The 21305-nt window shown below is 42.7% G+C and overlaps 1 protein-coding gene across 2 annotated transcripts in view; it reads left to right on the forward strand.

Moving 5' to 3' along the window:
• pitpnm3 (PITPNM family member 3) overlaps nt 1-21305 on the forward strand; it is a 109667-nt gene that overhangs the window by 82111 nt on the left and 6251 nt on the right. For both annotated transcript variants that reach the window (XM_031297354.2, XM_031297355.2), the window contains exons 12-17: nt 97-245; nt 3679-3795; nt 19399-19515; nt 19619-19767; nt 19954-20103; nt 20379-20562. In XM_031297354.2, coding sequence (XP_031153214.1) covers nt 97-245; nt 3679-3795; nt 19399-19515; nt 19619-19767; nt 19954-20103; nt 20379-20562 — 866 coding nt within the window. The remainder of the gene's footprint in view (nt 1-96; nt 246-3678; nt 3796-19398; nt 19516-19618; nt 19768-19953; nt 20104-20378; nt 20563-21305) is intronic.

A 21305-nucleotide genomic window follows, 5' to 3' on the forward strand; every position in this document is an offset into this window, starting at 1 on the left:
ATCTGCTGTAGATGAATTGAGGTTTGTGAGATTTCACAGCTCTTAAACTGACCAGATTTTCACATGTCTATTCTTGCATATGTGTGTGCGTTTCAGTTTCCGGTAGCTGGTGGGGCTCCAAAAGGCTGGATTATGCTTTGTACTGCCCTGATGTGCTGACTGCCTTCCCAACAGTGGCTCTGCCTCACCTTTTCCATGCATCCTACTGGGAGTCCACTGATGTAGCAGCCTTTGTTCTCCGGCAGGTGGGAAAGCCTCATTGGCAGCCTATTGTTTGTTTCCCCAGCAAGTTTAACAGACTGGGGAAGGTATTGTCTCAGTAATTTAAAATAAAATACAAACAATATATTTAAGTAGCATACCAAAACAATTAAAGACTTACTCTGTGCATAATTAGCATACTTTATTGTCAACAGCGGTAGGCAACTAGCATAAAGTACATAACAAGACAAAGCCCATTGCAGGGAAAAGTAGTAGCTGTATGAATCACAGTTTCTGAAATTGCTGGCTGGAATTACAAAATACTGAACTTGTCAGATCAAATGTGGAGAGGTTCTCTAAGCACGTTGCTCTGGGACTAGATGAAACAAAGTGACAAAGTATGGCACATCTCCAGACTCTTGAGGCCATGAGTTAGCATATGCAACTCATGGCAATGCAAACGTCTCCAAGTCCACGGCCTTCGGGGTTGTTTTGACATGACATGTCGGTATAACCAAATGAGAGCAGCAGGAAGCCACTTGCTGTCACAGCATCGTCATTTAGCTCTTTGTGAGATATATGGTGAAATGTTTCAAACTGTATAGTCTATATCGATGATGTTCCACTTCTGGGATTGTTTTTTAGATTAGATTAGATTCAACTTTATTGTCATTGTGCAGAGTACAAGTACAAAGACAACGAAATGCAGTTTGCGTCCAACCAGAAGTGCAAAAAGAGCAGAAAAGTGCAATGCGATATACAAGTATAGACAGGACAAGAAATATGGTGCAGTGTAGACAGTAGTGTACAGTTGGTTAACAGAAGGTGGTTTAGAGTAATATAAATTAAATATAAATGTGTGCCGTGTATTAGCAGTTACCTTATAAGAGCGGAATAAATATGGCTATGTAATATGAACAATGTATGAACAGCATGTACAGATATGTGCAATGTGGCAGCAGTAACATTATAATAGTAGTAACAAGTAATATAGATAAATGCAGTGTACTATTATAAGAAAAACTGAATAAAATATGGATATTCAGTTTGAACCATATAGACAGATATGTACAGTATGTACAGCTATGTACCATTGTAGTGCAGAAACAATAACGCTTGATGGTGTTTTTTGCCTCCAATGGCGCCTTCCAGGCAGCTAACCCTAACCTTAACCCTAAACATAACCATTGCCGCGCTGCCTGGGAGGAGACACTAAAGACCAACAGTAACATTATAAGAGTAGTGAGAATAAGTGTATGTGCAGGATGAATAGTATGAAGAGCAGTAGAATATGGCTATGTATAAGTGTAGATACAGTATGTACATTTGTGAATAAATAAATAGGACACTATGGTTTGGGGGCTTAGTTGGTTGGTTGTCACCGGGATGCAGAGCTAGAGTTCAGTATGGTGATAGCTGCAGGAAAGAAGCTTCTTCTGAACCTGCTGGTTCGGGTGCGGAGAGACCTGTAACGCCTTCCGGAGGGGAATGGGGTGAACAGACTGTGGTTGGGGTGAGAACAGTCTTTGATGATGCTGCGCGCCTTACGCAAGCATCACTTGTTCAGGTGCCACCGGAAAGTCCTACGGATGTCTTTCATTTTAGGCCTGATGTTACCTTCCTCTGTCTCTGTGTTGGCGTTCTAACCTCCAGTGGATTTCTAAAGACTATGGTTAACTGCTCCTCAGATGTCTGCAGGGTAAATCCAGACAGCTAGCTAGACTATCTGTCCAATCTGAGTTTTCTGTTGCACGACTAAAACTACTTTTGAACGTACACATGTTCCACCAACTATTTAGCTGAGGCACTGTGGCTCCGTCTGGAGCTTAGCGCCGCCCAAGACGATTGTGATTGGTTTAAAGAAATGCCAATAAACCAGAGCATGTTTTTCTCCCATCCAGGAATGCTGTGTGGACTAGCCAGACCTTCCTTCGCAGCACTGTGGAGGAAGGTCTTGCAGTGCGAGACTACAAACTGTATGATACTATATATCATAACAAAACCACCTACAGGAAAGATGTACAGTAATGGTAAAAAGTGGAGGCAGTGGGCAGAGGATATGTTATGGATATGTTACACCCAGAACCACAAGCCAGTAATGTCATCAACACCACTTTATGGCGAAGGAAATAGCCAGCAATAAGAAATAAGCAATTTTTTAGAGAGATTTACCCAAACATTTTAACCATAAATATTGTGTGTGTATGTTGAGCTATAATCCAGTCCTGAGTCATGACATGGATCTACAGTTCAGAACACACTAGATGATATAAAGACCCATTTTTCAAGATTGTGGAGATTGTGCAATAGTCTGCAAAATGACAGGAAGGATCACTATCAACAGTCGGCACACTTTGTCTTGTGCGAAGATGTTTAGGATTCATCTTCTCCTTACAGCTGAGCCTCAGGAAAGTGGGAGCCATTTCATCAAACACCATTGAATTTATGACTGAAATCTGAACAAATTTGGCTAATTTATGCTGCTGTATGTAAACGGGTGTGATTAGACTTTGCAAAAGTGGTTAGGATTTTAAAGGTTTACAAATGTGTTCTTCAGTTAAGTGTCCAGGCATTTCCATACCTCTTTCATCAACTTTAGAACCCAACCTTAGACCAGAAGAGTCTTGAGCATGTTCTCTGAATCCTCAGACAGTGAGAAAGAACAGGGACAAAAAGGAATAAATAAACAAGACAAGTGTAGTCGTTGAACTTAATCATTAGAAAGCAGAGTTTCCAGAGAACAAAAGAACGATTTTTTCACCCTGCTACTATCTGCTGCAGCATGTCGTCTTTGTGAGAAAACGTGAGGGGAATGAGCAGAGCACACAGGAAAAAAGAAGTGCTATCGACACCATCAGGAAGCTAATAAACCCAAAGATCTTTATTTTGGTTCAGTGGTTTTCAGCTCCACTCAATGCTGCGTATTATGACGGACCGGCTTGGAATTTTAAGGGCTGCACACAAAATAATTTGTTGAAGCTGAATCATTTACTTTTCTCACAGTCCAAGCTCAGTATGTAAGAGAATGCCTTCCAATGTTACGAAGCAAGGAGCTTTTCTACGTCCAAGAGTCAAGAATAATATGCATAGCTTCTTTCAAGTAGTAATTTTATTCAAGTTTCAAATCTGCCCTGAGAATCATGATCAGAATCATGATCTAAGATCCCTAAACATAACTCCAGCTTTAAATCCAAGGCTCCCGATGCCAAACCTTCCATGTCATTATTAATAGGTCATAATTTGTAAATGTGCAATAAAGTGAGCAGAGTTTCCATGGGGTCTTAAAAAGTCATGATATAGGTCTTTAATTTATAATGGTCTTAAAACATCTTAAATTTGACTTGGTGAAACCTGCAGAAACCCTAGGTGAGACTATTACTGATAAGCAAACCTGTTCTGTCTGCTTAACGGAAGGATGTGTTTTCAAAGGCTTGTGTGTGGAAATGGCTGCTCTGTAACACCTGTGTTTATTGACAGCTCATGCGATGCGACTGTGTGAAGACCCAGGAAGCGGACAAGTTGGGCTCTGCTCCGTTCTCTCCCTCCAGCCCACGAGAAAAATGGCTCAGACGCAGGACACATGTCAAACTAAGGGTAATGAATTATTTGTGCTTCATTTTGTATAAATATACTTTTGCGCCAGTTTGTTCTGCTAACAGAAATGTGAATTTATGGCAACTCACATCACTTTTAGAAGCTTATATTCAAACTTTATGTAAAGGAATTCATGAATGTTTTAACAAAGCACTTTGGCCTGGACAACAGATAATACACAACCTGGTATACAGTCTCTAAGGTGCCTCTCATTGTCAGAAATAAACCCACCCACACAAATGCACACAGCAGATATTAATCTTCTGCCACTATGGCCTTGCATTCATTCAAACTAAATATACAGTTATCACTAACTGCTGAGGTTGTAGTGCTTCAGTGCCGTTTGAAAGGCCAGTGACCTGAATCTCTTTAACACTCACACCCACACTTTCACCTTGAAGCACTGAAGCAGGCAGACACACCCAATTACCTGATGCTTCTGAGCCCTGCAAAGTAGAACAATCAAGGTCACATTGCTATCCACCGAGTGCTCCTTTTATCTGCCATTTTCTAAAGACAAGAATTTAGTCATGGCTTGCTTTTCATGAGGCTATAAATAGAACTATGAAACAGGAATACCATGGAAACATTGTTAGGGCTTGTTCTGACCCAGAACACACACACACACACACACACACACACACACACACACACACACACACACACACACACACGTTTGTAAAGGTTTTAATGAACAAAAGATAATACTCAGTTGAAGAGTGAGGATAATGTCTGAGCGGGGAGACTCCTGGCTGTCCGAGTTCCAAAACGAGCCGAGGGAGGAGGATCCAAGTTGGCTGAGACTCGAGGCGGACAAGCAGAGATGAGTTCGGGTAGTTTCCACAGGTGGAGAATAGGGCTGGGTGGTGAGACTGGAGGTTGTAGGCACAGCGGAGGTAGCAGCAGGTCGGAGCGGACACTACACAAAAACACAGGGTAAGTATACGCTACAGAGAATCAAGACAAAAACTAGAGAGCAAAAAGTAACAAGGACACAACTGGAGATAGCGAGAAACTCAGAGCCAAGTTACCACTAGGGTGTTGATAACGAACTGGCGCCAAAGGGGTGTGCAGGTTGAATCGGCCACGCCCCTTGACCTACTTTTCCTGGGCACGCCTCCAGCCCTCCAGGTGGAAGAACACCGACACACACACACAAAGACACACAGACAAACAAAGAACAAAAACACCCAGAAAAGAGCTACCCATAACAAACATATCTATATTTGAGCCTGCGAAGGTTTTCTGTTGTCAGTGTCATCTTGTTCATGCCTCGTCCTTGGCCCAGTGATGTGTTTCTGATTTAAGGGCTCGAAGAAAAGCAGCTCTGAATGAGTTGCCCCGTCCTAAATACGATTCAGTATGTGATTCAATCTAGGCACAGCCAGATCATCTGCTGCAGAGTGATACTATTCAGAGAGACGTGGCATCTATTTCTGATCTCCCATCGACTTTGTAAGAGGTGTTTGTCACTGCCAGAGAGGGACCGCTAGTGTTGTTTCTTGTACACGCAGCTCTGTCACAGGAGGTGGTCTGACTCTGCAACTCATCCCTTCCACGCTTTCAGTGTGAGCGGATGGTGATACTGAGGCGCTTGTAGTTTTCACATATGACGGCACAGAGTACCTAGTGAACTGTGTTGGGGAAATGTATGAACACTGTCAGGCCTCCTCAAGTTCCAGAGTAGCTTTGATTTTTATGTATGGTATGTTGTGTGTGTGTGTGTGTGTGTGTGTGTGTGTGTGTGTGTGTGCGCGTGCCCAGGTGTGTGTATATTTGGTATGCTTACTCTGCATGTGTGCCATCACTGGATCAGTAAGGAAGACCTTGTGCTGGCAAACAATTAGTTGTTGACAAAGCTAAAGCAGGATAACAGCTGGAAATGTTGAACTTCCTTTCGGATGTCACATCCTTTAAATCAATTATCATTAGCCGATGTGGTGAAACAGTAAAATACAACCACAACATGTTTGATCACATCAGCACTCAGCAATATTTATAATGTGCAGATGCTCCATTATCTTTAGGTGAGTGCTGTCAATAAACAGCTGTGCATTTTCAGGTAACCACAATGTCATTGCAGCCTCTCGCTCCTGATAAAACCACTGCAACAAAGATGTAATCATCATATGGCCTTTGTTGCTGTTGCTTTTGTATACTCATAGAGTTGTGTTATAGAATGTTTTTTATAAACTGGGACAGCTGTTCTTAAACATTAAATCCTGCGCAAGCTTGTTGAGGAAATGGTATTTTTTATCACACTATCTTCAGCGCAAAAACACTTTTCGAGTTGTCTATGTGGAGAAAGCAGGGTGTTGAAAAAGAGCATGGGTGCCGTGCAAAATTCTCCAGGATAAAGTACAGGTTACAGAAATCACAGCGAAGTCGGCAGGAGAATTACAATTTCTGTCATGGTGGCCCACAACAGAGTGTGAGAATGATATATTAGTGTGCCTTTAATATGCTATTAAAATGCAACCATCTCAGCAAGAAGAGATTTAGGGATTAGTGCTTCTCTGCTGCTTACTTGGAGGTCCTCACTGAATGGTGCAGTATGGAGAAAAGAACAAGACAAGGAAGCTTAATACACTCTTTTCTGGAAGGTCCCACAGTGCACACAGTGGCATAGAGCTCAACAGTCCCGCCCTTCCTCCGAGAGACCTTGGGTTCCAGAAGTAAATTTCCCATTAATTTCTCCCATTGACGTCTGGAAAAATCCGTATATAAAGAGTTTTAGACAATGCCTTAGGCTAACCAGACGGTATGTGACTCAAAAGCATACCACATATGAAAAAACTAACAGAAGATCCAAAAAAAGTCAAAGGTACAAGACTGTGTACATATTTTCATTTCAGAGCGAAGGAACTACTCATCCCATAAACCACTGCACACTAGAGATGCACCGATTACAACTTTCTAGGCCGATTCCGATTTCTGGTTTTCTTTGAGTTAGGCCAGCCGATACCGATTTTAGCCGATTCCGATTTCATTTTTTCTAACCACTTTACAGCACACACAAATATTTATTTTCTATCTTTTCTTTAATAGAAAATGTTACATTTTGCATAGAACATAGAACATTTTTTAAATAGATAATCGATCGCTATAAAATACAACTATATAAATGACTCCTGGTGTGGGAAATTCACACACATCTAAAGTGCAATGTTCTGGAAGAACCATTTCATTGAGCGTCAGTTCTGGCAGGCCAGGTAGTCAAGACACTGCTAACCGCTATTGGTCAACAACACAGTCTCATCAGCTGATCTGCATCAGCTAAGTTGCAGCAGCTGATCTGCATTAGCGCATCAGCTGGTCACTCCCCTCGCTGCTAAATGGCTACACTCAACAGGGCGCGCTACTTAAGATGATTCAGTTAGCTCCTTCTGCTTGCTGCCTTAGCTGCTCCTAAATGCTGCTACTTTAGCTTGTTCCTACTGCTGCTTTAGTTTGCTCCAAATGCTTGCTGCTCACTTTTTGCTACTCAGTTCTCGTTTGCACATCAAACTCGTGCTTTTGTCTGGCACCCAACGTCTGGTCTAGCTCACCTCGCTGATGGCCATTACTTCCACCGCTGTCGATGATAGTTCCTGGCAATCGGCACCATCTATTACACGCACTGGCGTTGCAGCTTCAACCAAGCCAGGAGAGGATGCCTCTCCGGATGACGTTGCCGCCACCGTCCGTCGATGCTCCCAGTTGGAGACTGAACCCCGAATCCTCCCTGCATTGACGATTGGCTGTGCCCATGTTAATGGAAACTTTGTTCTTTATCGTCCGACCTCTGATCCCTGCCTCTCACGAGGGTTTGTTGCCCTCCTCTGCGACTCTCTGTCGCACAGTAGAGGAATTACCGTATAGTACAGGAGAAGCTCTCAGGCAGTTTGGACTTACATTAGCTGTTTAAGTTTAATTACTAATGTTAACTAGCATTTTAGTTGGCAATAATTAGCCTGTGTTCATGTTATCTCCTTACATATACCTACGCTCTCCGTCTCTGCTAGATTGGGAATGATTGAGATTTCTCTTGGCACAGCTACCAGAAGACTTACAACTACAGGTTGCTCACGGCACATATGTTTTCAGCTCAGTTGGAGGCTGCTCAGTAGCACTTGAGCCTCGCCGGAAAAGTGCTTCTAATACGTTCTCTTAATACATTTATGTTCTACTAGCCTTCTCTGGTCTCCGTAGAAAACTATGGCGTCTGCTAGTCCATTTATATATATATATATATATATATATATATATATATATATATATATATATATATATATATTGTGTGTGTGTGTATATATTATATATTAAAAAAAAGAAAAAAAAAGGCACGCTCGAGCTGGCCGGTAGACTACTGCACGCCAAGACCCGCCCTTCATAGCATTTATTGGCCAGGCGGGTACCGCTCCCAGTACTATGTGAAGCATCCGTTCACATAGGGTTAATATATCCCGTATATTTATCTTAAAACACTCCCGGTCCTCCTCAGCTATGAAGTCACGTAGGCTACTTGTTATCAAGCCTGTGTGTTCCATAGTGTATTCTCACTAGATAAGGTTATTTGTATTTTTACTAAGTGCTGAGATTTAGTACTTCCTCCAACACTGCTGCACACAACGGGCCGGTGGCCATATTCGTCCAGGCTCGCGCTCTTTCAGCCGTGACCCGTGCTTGTGGCGCTGTCAGTAATTTACTAGCAATCTCTGAGCTGGCCGCTGAATAACGTCAGCTAACGTTTTTGTCACTATTTACACTACGATGGAACTAAACCTGGCACTTGTAGTCACAGTAATAACGACCAATTTCTCACAATGTTCTGACGTTCAGCAATTTTGTTGCTTAACTTTTTAATGTAGCCTAGATGTGTAACTAAGTATCTTCATGTCTGTAGCTACTGTGGGGATGCCCACCCCAAGTCGGTGTGTCTGAAGAGAACCCGCTTCATGAAAGCTGAGCAGCTGAATTTAACCCGTCAACGTCCCTATGCTGGGATGGGCATTGTAAAAGCTTTCAAACCGCTGTTCGTGGATTATTATGGCTAGTCTCATTAAGGTTTCTTGTCGGTCTGTTGCATTTGCCTGCCGTGTTGTTCAGTTGTTGAATATGTTGTTACCTTAGACGCTGGATGTAGATCAGAGTTAAGTTTTGGTCTCTGCTCATGGGTAATTGGACTAGCATTTCCTTTTACGTATGATTTTCTGGAGTTGTTTCCAATTCAATTCAATTTTATTTATAGTATCAAATCATAACAAGAGTTATCTCTAGACACTTTACAGATAGAGTAGGTCTAGACCACACTCTATAAAGCCCCAGCAATTCCAATAGTTCCCCCAAGAGCAAGCATTAGCAGTGGCTATTGCGACAGTGGCGAGGAAAAACTCCTTTTTAGGAAGAAACCTCGGCAGACCCAGACTCTTGGTGGGCGGTGTCTGACGGTTGGGGTTATGACGGTACAGGATGTAGCGTGGCACAGCAGAGCATGGGTGGACGCGGTGGATGCGGCAGGATGTAGCTGGGCATTGCAGGGAATCGCAGAGTGTAGCAGGGTGTAGCAGGTCCATAGCCACAGCTGCACCCAAGACCCAGGTCTTGGTGTCGCCCTAATCCGAGGCGATGTTCTGGGCGAAGAAGAAACATAAGGACTCCGGGGAGTAAACTCCCCAGAGCTAGGTGAGTAACAAGCACTTCTGAGACAGGATGTGCATAAAAGGAAACAAAAGAAAAGAGCGTGTCATAAGAAGGAACTTCCTCGGCAGTCTAGAATTATAACAGCATAACTAGGAGAGGCACTATATTATTGATTATACGATAGGTAAATCTGATGACTGTAAAGAGAAGCAGAGAGAAGCAGGGATGCTGTGTCTGCAGCTATGCACCCTGCTCCGCCGGTCTAGGCGTTCACTGCAACTCCTCACTCCCTAACTATAAGCTTTATCAAAGAGGAGAGTTTTCACTTTAGTCTTAAATGTAGTGACGGTGTCTGCCCCCCGAACCCAGATTGGGAGCTGGTTCCACAGGAGAGGAGCCTGATAGCTGAAGGCTCTGCCTCCCATTCTACTTTTAGAGACTCTAGGAACCACAAGTAACTCTGCATTCTGGGAGTGTAGTGCTCTAGTGGGACAATAAGGTACTAAGAGGTCCTCAAGATATGAAGGAGCTTGACCATTTAGAGCTTTATAGGTCAGAAGAAGGATTTTAAATTCAATCCTGGATTTTACAGGAAGCCAATGGAGAGAAGCTAATACAGGAGAAATGTGATCTCTTTTCTTAGTTCTTGTCAGAACACGCACTGCAGCATTCTGGATCTAATTGCCCCGCAATATAGACCTAATTTTAGCAATGTTACGAAGGTGAAAAAAGGCTATTCTAGAGGTTAGTTTTAGATGGGCGTTAAAGGATAGATCCTGATCAAAAATAACTCCTAGATTTCTGACAGTAGTACTGGAGGCCAGGGCAATGCCATCCAGAGTAATTATATCTTCGGCTAATGAGGTTCGTAGGTGTTTCGGGCCCAGCACAATAACTTCGGTTTTGTTTGAGTTTAACATCAGGAAATTGTAGGCCATCCATGATTTTATATCTTTAATGCAAGCTTGAAGTTTAGCCAGCTGGCTGGTTTCGTCTGGCTTGATTGACAGATATAATTGGGTGTCATCCGCATAACAGTGAAAGTTAATTGAGTGTTTCCTAATAATATTGCCTAGAGGAAGCATATATAAGGAGAATAGAATTGGTCCAAGCACTGAGCCTTGAGGAACGCCATGGTTAATTTTAGCGTAATTGGAGGGTTTATTGTTAACATTAACAAATTGCGATCGATCAGAAAAATAGGACTTAAACCAGTTTAGTGCGATTCCTTTAATGTTCCAAATGTTCCAGTCTCTGTAAGAGGATGGTATGGTCAATAGTATCGAATGCAGCACTAAGATCTAATAAGACAAGTACGGAGACAAGTCCTTTGTCTGAAGCAGTTAGAAGGTCGTTAGTAATTTTCACCAGTGCCGTCTCTGTGCTATGATGCTTTCTAAATCCTGACTGAAAGTCCTCAAATAAGCTATTGCTATGTAGAAAATCACATAACTGATTAGCGACTACTTTCTCAAGGATCTTGGAGAGAAAGGGAAGGTTAGATATAGGTCTATAGTTGGCTAAGACCTCAGGATCGAGGGTGGGTTTTTTCAGTAGAGGTTTTATCACAGCTACTTTAAATGACTGCGGTACATAACCTGTCAATAAAGACATATTTATCATGTCTAGTAATGAAGTGTTAACCACGGGTAACGCTTCTTTAAGTAGCCTCGTTGGGATGGGGTCCAAGAGACAGGTAGATGGCTTAGCTGAAGAGACCTTTAACATTAATTGTTGAGGGTTTATAGGATAAAAGCAATCTAAGTATATGTCAGGTCTAGTCGTTCTTTCTAGCAGTCTGTCAGTTAGAGGTGACCCATTAGAGGTTGGGGGCAAGAGGTGATGAATAGTATCTCTAATTGTTATAATTTTATCATTAAAGAAACTCATGAAGTCATCACTACTCAGAGCTATAGGAATAGATGGCTCAATAGAGCTGTGGCTATCTGTCAGCCTGGCTACAGTGCTGAAAAGAAACCTTGGGTTGTTCTTATTTTCTTCTATTAGTGATGAATAGTAGTCTGATCTGGCCTTTCTTAGGGTCTTCCTATAGGTTTTCAGACTGTCTTGCCAGTCTAAACGAGATTCTTCCAGTTTGGTGGAACGCCATTTACTTTCAAGTTTGCGCGAGATTTGCTTTAATTTACGAGTTTGGGAGTTATACCAAGGCGCTAGTTTCCTTTGCTTCATCGTCTTCTTTTTAAGGGGAGCAACAGAGTCTAAAGTAGTCCGTAGGCAGGCCGTAGCACCGTCTACGAAATTATCAATTTGAGAGGGACTAAAGTTTACATAAAGATCCTCTGTTATATTACGGCACGGTAATGAGTTTAGTGCTGTTGGAATATCTTCCTTGAATTTAGCTATAGCACTGTCAGATAGGCTTCTAGTGTAGAAGCTTTTATCTAATTTCGTATAATCGGGTAGTAAGAATTCGAAAGTTATTAAGAAGTGGTCTGATAATAAAGGATTTTGCGGGAATACTATTACGTCTTCAATTTTGATGCCATATGCCAGCACAAGGTCAAGGGTGTGGTTAAAACAGTGCGTGGCCTCATGCACACTCTGACTGAAACCAATTGAGTCTAGTAGTGAGTTGAAAGCAGTACTAAGGCTATTGCTGTCAACGTCCACATGGATATTAAAATCACCTACAATAAGTACTTTATCTGATTTTAGGACTATACATGATAAAAACTCTGAGAATTCAGATAAAAATTCAGAATATGGACCTGGTGCTCAGTAGACAACAACAAATATAATAGGCTGTACTGTTTTCCATGTTGGATGCTGAAGATTAAGAACGAGATTTTCAAAAGAGTTATAATTTAGTTTAGGTTTAGGATTAATTAACAGGTTTGAGTCAAATATGGCTGCAACTCCCCCTCCTCGGCCTGAGCCTCTAGAAATTTGAGTATTAATATGAGTGGGAGGAGTGGCTTCATTTAGACTGACATACTCTTCATGGCCCAGCCATGTTTCAGTTAGACAGAATAGATCAATTTGATTATCGGATATCAATTCGTTTACTAGTATTGCTTTAGAAGACAGAGATCTGATATTTAGTAGACTGCATCTAATTTTTCTATCCTGTTCTATCATTGCAGTGGTAGTTGTAATTCCAATTAGGTTGTTAAGTATTGCCCCTCTTTTGGTTACCTGTGATTTAACTGATCTGAGTCGAGTTACAGACACTGTCTCGTTTTTTGGGGCAGGTTGTGGCTGACGTGAACTGGATGCTAAATTGACTATGTTTGCAGTCAACTTCTTATTACTTAGGGGATTCAACACTTTGTATGGTCTATTGTTGATTATAACTGGAATAGTACTAGTACTACATGTTACCCTGCAGAAAACATTTTCAGATTCATTCACTTGTAAAGTGCCATTAGGATCAATACCTGGGGGGCATGAATCTGTGATATTTTCAACAGAATGTCAATACTTAACTTTCAGTGTGGTCGTTATGTTGTCAGATAGCAGCCTGGCTCCATGTCGGTTTGGGTGGAGACCATCATGTTTCAGCAGGCTGGGCCTCTCCCAGAACAAGTTGAAGTTGTCGACATAGGGAATGCCCAGGGAAGCGCAGTGGGGTTTCAGCCAGGTGTGGAGCCAGAACAGTCTGGACCATCTTTCAGCACCCTTTCTGTAGGTAGGTAGAGGCCCAGAAATGACGATCCGTTTTCCTGTGCCCATCAGGGTGGTGATGAGAGTGGTGAAGTCTTTTCGAAGTGCTGTCGACCGTCTCTCTCTGATGTCGTTTGTGCCCACATGCACGATGATGTTGTCGACCTTAGCGTGGCAGGTGAGGATGCTGGGAAGTTTGTGCTGGATGTCACGGACCTTGGCACCAGGGAAGCAGTAGACCTTGGACGGACCGCTGTGTGTAGGGGGAATGTAGAGGTCCCTGACCATGGAGCTTCCGATGACCAGCGTGGAAGTTGTTGGGTCTGAAGGGGGGCGCGCCGACTGTGTGGATGGGCCAGGATGAGCGCCGTGGGGACGTGGCAGAGAAGGGTTTCCGCAGAGCAGAGGGAACTCCTCATCGTTCATCAGAATGGTGTAGCGATTTTCTAGTCGTATAGGTTGGGCTGGGCCTGAGCGTTGTCCTGACCGTCTGCTGTGGTGCTTGCTTATACGCCATGGCTCAGGCTGGTGTGGAGTGGAGCTGGTCAGCAGAGCTGACTTGGTTCTCGGCAGAAGCCGAGGAGAGACGACAGGGACAGAGGTTGTATTAGTGCGTGGTGGGGTGAGAGTAGTGCAGGGCAGAGTGGAATCAAGACATCCGACATTAGTGTGTGTGTGAGGGGAACTTCCAGCACTCAATTTGTATGGGGATGCTGTGCCTTCTGTAGGGTTTTGGGGGGGGGGGTCTACAATAACGAGGGTTTGCAAGCGTTTGGCCGAAATAATTACTCACTTTACCAGCAGTGAATCTTCAACAACCTTACTGGAGTTACATCATATTGTTGTAGCCCGCATTCTCTCGGGTACTCATTGGGCTGGGACACAATTCTGTTTTTCTGCGACAACTGTTAACATCATTGACAAGAGGTGCGCATCTGTCCATTCATTATAGATTCATGTGACGTCTTACAGGGCTGGCATTTTGGGCAATTATAATTTTCACACAGTTCATATCATGGCTTGAATTGGTCTTGCTTTAATTTTCAGAATTCCATCTCCTGTGTTTGGAAGCAGCCCAATCAAAGCTGGATTGCCCCCTTTTAGCCAAATCATTCTATTTTAAATAATCCACTTTAGTCTTATGTGCGTGCTGCTGCGCAGTGCATGCATAGGGGTCTGGCAAAATCTATGTTGCCAATGCATGACTCAGCTTGGTCTTATTTCACCACATTTTGTACTAGGCCTATTTTATCTGTAGCCGCTCTGCCTGTTAAAATATCTTTATATATTGGTGCTTTTACTGTTCACTGCTTCGTGACTCAAAAAAAAAAAAAAAAATACAACCTTTTCCCATCAAAAGTACGGTACGCCTCTGCTGTATGGCCTCAAAAAACTGTATGTATAATAACATAAAATTTAATAGCAATAAAAAGCTTTTAGTTTGCTCCTAAGTGATTGCTATTTTAGTTGCTCCTAATCGCTCGCAGCATTAGTTTGCTTCTAATTGCTTGCTGTTTTAGTGCTCTAAATCAGTGGTTCCCATCCTTTTTTCCTTGGCGCCCCCCCTACTTATGTCTAAGAAAAGCTGAGCCCCCCCTCCCGAAACTGAAGTGGAGGTAACTCTCGAGATAGAGCCTTACTTTCTTTTTTGATAGAGAGCAGTTATCAGCACTTTTTTACGTTTCTCCACCATGTTTCATTCATGAAACAGTGATGCTGTGGCGGGATGACAGCAGCTAGCAGTTAGCAGTTAGCACATAGCAGCTAGCAGATAGCAGCTAGTAGCTAGCAGCTGACCTGATGACAGCAAGGGTCCCAGGTTAAAAGGTCCCGGAGGTTTGGCCTACTAAGTAGCCTGCCTACAATTTTAAGCGAGAACAAAAATATATAGTTTTTATACCGACTTTTGTATACATTATATATTCTACTGTATTATCATAATCTGTTAAACGTGCACATATTTTTTTTTTACCTCAACCTCAAACCAGATAAAGACTTGCGCCCCCCCTGTGATCTCTGCCGCCCCCCTGTGGGGGCCCCGGACCCCAGGTTGGGAACCACTGCTCTAAATGCTTGCCGCTTTAGATTGCTCCATTCGCTAGCTGCTCGCATCGTGCTACTCCTCCGGGAAAAAGCACGCTCAGTCACAGAGTAATGTTGAGCCGGCCATCAGGCCTACTGCACACATATGGGCCAGTGGCCATGTTCGTCCGGGCCCAAGCGCATTTCCAGCAGGTTACCCAGTGCTTATGGCGCTGTCCCACATTCAATCTTCCCTCCTCGATATGGTTGCCAGAATTTCAACGTTGGACGACAGCTCCACCGTCAGGCTTTCGTTTCATCGGCCCTCATCTCCGCTCCATCGGTGTCCATTTCCGCTCCAGCGGCCTCAGCCGTCTCTGACCAGCGTCCATAGAGGGCATTAAAGGGCGCCTTACTTAAAGCTGCTTTTAGTTTGCTCCTAACTGATTGCTATTTTAGTTGCTCCTAACCGCTTGCAGCATTAGTTTGCTCCATCTACTTGCTGTATCAGAAAAAACAGGCCGGTCCCGCCGGTCTTACTTTTATTTCTTCTTATATGCTTATATAAATGACAGTTTTATCCATCTTGCTGCTAATTAGCTTTAGCTGAGTACTACATTTCCACTCACTGTAGGACAGGCTTGAGCTACTGAGCCACGCTCACGCAAATTTTTTTTGAAATGTAAGAAGCAGGACGATACGAAGACAGCTTTCTTTGGTTTCTGAGGGTGGCGAATTTCTGTGACCCAAATCATGATTCACCATTTCTAATGTTTCAATTTATGATCGCCATATTCACCTTGTTTCTCAAACGCTCCAAAATGGATAGTAGGCCTAGTAGCAATAAGGTACGGTTGTTTATGTCTCAAAGTCTAATACAGTTTTTTGTCCTCTTCCATATATCTTCCATGCTGACCTATTTGAAGAACCGTCCTCGTGCTGGTCCTCAGGAGCGCTGTTGTCACTTAGAAAGGAAACCAATGTCCAGTGCCTGGTTTACATCTCGCCTACGCTTCCTCTGTATTCTGCAGACTGCCTTCGGACCGCTATACAGCTCATTCCCTGCGCATAGAGCCGCAAATGCTGCAGCGGCATCCACTCCTGTTTTTCAACATGACATGGCGTTCGCCCTATTCTCAATGCTCAGAAGCAAAGCGCTCGGCACCCTGATTGGTTGGACCAATGAACAATTGGCAATTTGTGCTTCATCTGCTACATTTTATCTCGTAAACACTCTTAACTAGGACATTCATTATCTAAATGCGCTTAAAGGCAACTTAATTCCATACTCTCGTTTCATCACGAGAGGATTGCCAGGTATGGTCTGTTTGGGGGAAATAGTTTAGCTCTCCCAGTCTTAAACTGTGAGCGTTCCCTATGCTGCTGCTGTCCCCTGATTCTCTGCTCTTTCATGGTGTCACGAAAGGTCAGGGGACTCCACTGAACAGAGCCATACCGCCAATTTAATTAATAATTTATTCCAAAAAAATTCTTAAAGTATTTTCATTGTCTGCGGTGTTCTTGACTTAAAATAGAGCTGACGCTATTTAATTCCTTCCTCTCATTTTATTTTATCACGAGAGGAAGGCCAGGTATGGTTTGTTTGGGGGGAATAGTTTAGCTCTCCCAGTATTAAACTGTGTGAGCGTCCCCTAATGCTGCTGCTGTCCCCTGACTCTCTGCTTTTTCATGGTGCTCATGAAAGGTCAGGGGACTCCTCTGAACAGAGCCATATCGCCAAATTTCATTCATAATTTATTCAATAAATTCTTAAAGCTTTTATTGTCTGTGTTGTTCTTGACGTTATGGACCTGACAGAACTTCTTTTCACATCCAATATCCAACAAAAAAATGTGATAAATTTAGCAAACTAAACTTATGTATGTATGAAAACAGGGAAAACAGGTAATGGCAATAAAATAATATATAAATAACAAATAAAAATAAAATAAATATAGCCTTAATGCAGTATAAAGATATTTCTCAAAACACACACACAGGCCTGTTTGAATGTCAACAGTAACTTTACCTGAAAACAGCGTGTAGTTCCTTTTTTAGCAAGTTTGCTTTATGTGTCATTGTGCATAAATATGAACAATGTTGTTGCTGTCAACGGGCTTATCTGCTAACGTTAGCTACTGGCGTTTACCTCGGAACAATCCAGCAAATAGACGGTACCCTAGAGTGCCGTTACCTGAAACAGATGATTTAACGTCACCGCTCATTTTACAGTTTAACAACAAAACTAAACTCTTTAAATATTACTACGTTTTTAATGTTGGTTTTGAGCGGTATGCATCCCCACTAACCTGGAAAGCGTAAACAGTTAATGTTAATTGTTAATGTTAATGTAACGTTAATACAGCGTGTCGGAGGAATACAGTGTCTCGTTTTTTTTTTGTTTACAGCGTCTCAGGTCAGTGTGCCCAACGCTATTTTCCGATAAACTGTAGTTGTCATATTTCGGCAGGTCGCCGGTCATGGCCGATGACGTGAAAATCGGCCAATTCCGGTCACTGGCCGGTCAATCGGTGCGTCTCTACTGCACACCACTGAATAAAGGAAGCTAACAGCTAATTCGGCTAACCGCTAGCTGAGACAGCATGTAATAACTTTAAAAGACACTCAAAATAAAACCTGAAAACAGCTGTTACGTCAGCTGTAGCCTGCTTTCCCCAATGTTTAGTTTGAGTTAACGTTATTTTAGACTGAATCAAGCTGTCAGCTAGCGGTTAGCCAAATTAGCTGTTAGCTAAACTAACGTTAGCTTCCCGGCGGAGGCTAACGGCAGAAGCGTGGAACCGATCGTGTTTCGTGCAGTGTCGCCAATCCTCGTAAAACAGGATTATCATTTTGGCCATTACGGATCGTGCAGGCAGCTCCCCCTCCTCCCCCTCCTCACCAGCATGAGTTCCACCAATCAGAGGCATCACTGTGGGATTGTGGGATTGTTCAGGATTGTGGGTAATGAAGTACTTATCCAAGACATCGCGAATAAAAGACATTTATCTCAAAACAAGGTTGGTGCCCCATGAACTTTTGGCGTCTATATGAGCATATACAATCGCTGAGTCATGTCGTAGCTGGTTTTAAGTCACCATTGTATTTTTACTTCCGGAACCCGCTGTGGGCGGGACTGTTGAACTCTATTTAGCTGGGCATGAAATCTGGAAATGCAACACATCAAAGCACAATGGCACCTCCCTGTAGTTCAATAAGGCACAAAAGCTATTTCATAGTCAAATGTTCTATATACTGTCCAATCATTTATGTCCACATTTTAGAATCAGAGTCAGAATTACTTCATTGATCCCCGGGGGGAAATTGGGTTACATTACAGTTGCTCCCATTTAGAATAGAAATAAAGAAATATAAATAAACAAAAAGAAATTATAAGAAAAATAAGAAATACGAATGCAAAGATATGTACATTATACTACTATATACTATAAAACAACAGTAAATAAGAATAGGCTTTCCATATATAATGCTTTTAGCATTTTAACACTCGTCACTTCTCCGGCCTCCTGCCCTGTTAAATTTAGTTCTATGTACATTTTGCATGGTTCTTAAACCCTTAAATTACTGAACTGTTGTCCACTTCGGGGCAGCAGAAACCAGCTGTAAACTCAACATTCACATAAAATTATCTCTAAGTGGATACAGATTTGGAACAACATTAGCATTCATTTGGCGTCGTGTTTCTGGCCCCCTGGCTTATCTAAGTCCAATATTTGCTCACCAACCCATGAGGTAAATGCGTGGCTTTTTTAGTTAGCTTGTCGCTAACTTTGACTGTCTGTGGTTTGCTCCTAGGCAGGTAGCATAGGGTAGATTTTAATTAGAGTTAATTCACTGAATAAGCAGTCTGCTGCCTCTGGAAACAACACTGATGAGAGCGGTGAGAGTGAACAAAAACAGGAGAGTTTTGCTCCCTAGGTGGAGTCTGGTGATAATTCCCTATGGGTTTATCACTAGAAGTGAGCCCTTGTACATCATGTATTAGCTCCATTGTTAATATAAAATAGCAACTGAAGCAGCTTTAGGTATTTGTTCATGTTCATCAAACGTTATCTGGCTCTTCTGAGGTGCTTTCTCCGGTTTAAACTTGGAAGTTAATTATTGATCTTGGAGTCTTAATGTGTGAAAAAAATCTCAACTCAAAGTCCACTTAGTAGCTTTATGTCAGAGCTTCCTACCTGATCTCACAGCCTTCATCAGTGAATGCTGAGATTGGTTCCAGAGCGTCACCTAACACACATCACAGTAAAATCTCTGACTGGAGTGTCCTGACTGACCTGTGCTTCATATGCTCCTTTTTGTTATCTACTGTAGAATGTCACTGCTAACCACAGGGTGAATGATGTCATTGCCACTGAGGATGGGCCTCAAACTCTGGTTGGTCGCTTCATGTACGGTCCCTTGGACATGGTCACCCTGACTGGAGAAAAGGTGAAACCCAGCCACGTGATTGTTTACAACAGATATACTTTTTTTTCTCATATCACAAACGTAAGTTAATCCCCAACATGTTAACCCATCTTGCCTCTTTTAGGTGGACGTCCTACTAATGACACAACCTCAGTCTGGACGCTGGGTGCACTTTGACACGGAGGTGACCAACAGCAGCGGCAGAGTGGCATATACCATACCCAAGAGCAAGAAGCTCAGCCTGGGAGTCTATCCAATTAAAATGGTGGTCAAGTAAGCATCCATGTAGCCTGCCCTTTTCAGAGTGCTGCATTATCAAATACGATGTAGCAATACATAGAAAAATGAGAGCATTAGTCACAAGTCCTATATTTGTGCCCTCTTTTAGCTATAGAGTGCAGTATAATGGGTCGTGCCATGTTTAGCAAATGCAGTTTGTCTCTCTTTTTCTATGCCAAGGGGCGATCAAACTAGTGCAGAGGCCTACCTGACTGTGTTGCCACGGAGCATGGAGTGTGTGGTCTTCAGCATCGATGGCTCTTTTGCTGCTAGTGTGTCAATCATGGGCAGTGACCCCAAGGTTCGCCCCGGAGCTGTTGATGTCGTCAGGTAACTGGTGACAGCCTCCGAATGTGTGTGTGTGTGTGTGTGTGTCTGAGTGTGTTTGTGTGTGTGTGCCTGAGTGAGTGTGTGTGCGTGTGTGTGTGTAAATGAAATTCACCTCTCCAGAGTTTGACAAAAAGTTTTAGAAGGACACACATTAAGGAGTGAATGTGTATGCTTGTTTGCACACCTGGCGCTTAAAGCGTGTCCTTCTCTGTGAGAATGCCACTACTGATCAAAGGGACTTCGAAGTGTGTTTGATGCTATGTATTCACATGCAGGCATTGGCAGGACCTGGGATATCTGATCATCTACATCACAGGCCGCCCTGATATGCAGAAGCAGCGTGTGGTGTCCTGGCTCTCGCAGCACAATTTTCCCCATGGGATGATCTTTTTTTCTGAAGGCTTGGTTCATGATCCCCTGCGACAAAAGACCATCTTCCTCAGGAACCTCATACAGGAGGTATTTTTTTTATTTAACCTTTATTTATACTCGTAGGGCATTGAGGTTTCCCTCATTTTCAATGACGACGAGTTTACATTAAGACTCATACACAAAAAACAGTTGCAATGACAAATGAACATAAGCAAAACTAAAAACAGTTGCAATTTAAACAGCGGAGATTAAACACCAAATGTTTAAAAAAAGTAGCAGATGGGAGTACCTCTAACCTCAGAGTTTGTTGCAGAGCGTTCCATGTGCTAGGGGCAGCGAAGAAAAAGGCCGTTTTACCAAGATCTGAGCAAGGAAGGAACCCTAAGAGTGAGCCAATTGTTGGATCTGGTTTGATAGAAACCAAGATTCCAATGTAATAGGGAGGAGATATAGAGAGGAAGTTTACCACTAATGGCTTTAAAAACAAACAAGTGCGAGTGGTAACTGTGCCTCAAAGAAGCAGAGGACCAGCCAACCTTACTATAGAGAACGCAGTGGTGTGTATTATAACTATCACCTGTGATAAATCTAAGGGTGGAATGATAAATAGAGTCTAATTGTTTCAATCTAGATGTAGCAGCATGCCTATAGATTACATCACCATAGTCCACCATCAAAAGTTAAAATATGAAGTTTCATGTAAAATCAACATTTCTAGCTCTTGAAAATAACATAAATTTGGTTTTTCGCGAGTTAAGGACTAGTTTAAGGTCATAGAGAGTGTCCTGTAATAAGTTAAAGGAAAGCTGCAAGTTGTAAGTAGCAGCCTG

The sequence above is a fragment of the Sander lucioperca genome, chromosome 5, assembly GCF_008315115.2.
Source record: "Sander lucioperca isolate FBNREF2018 chromosome 5, SLUC_FBN_1.2, whole genome shotgun sequence".
NCBI classification, from domain to species: Eukaryota; Metazoa; Chordata; class Actinopteri; order Perciformes; family Percidae; genus Sander; species Sander lucioperca.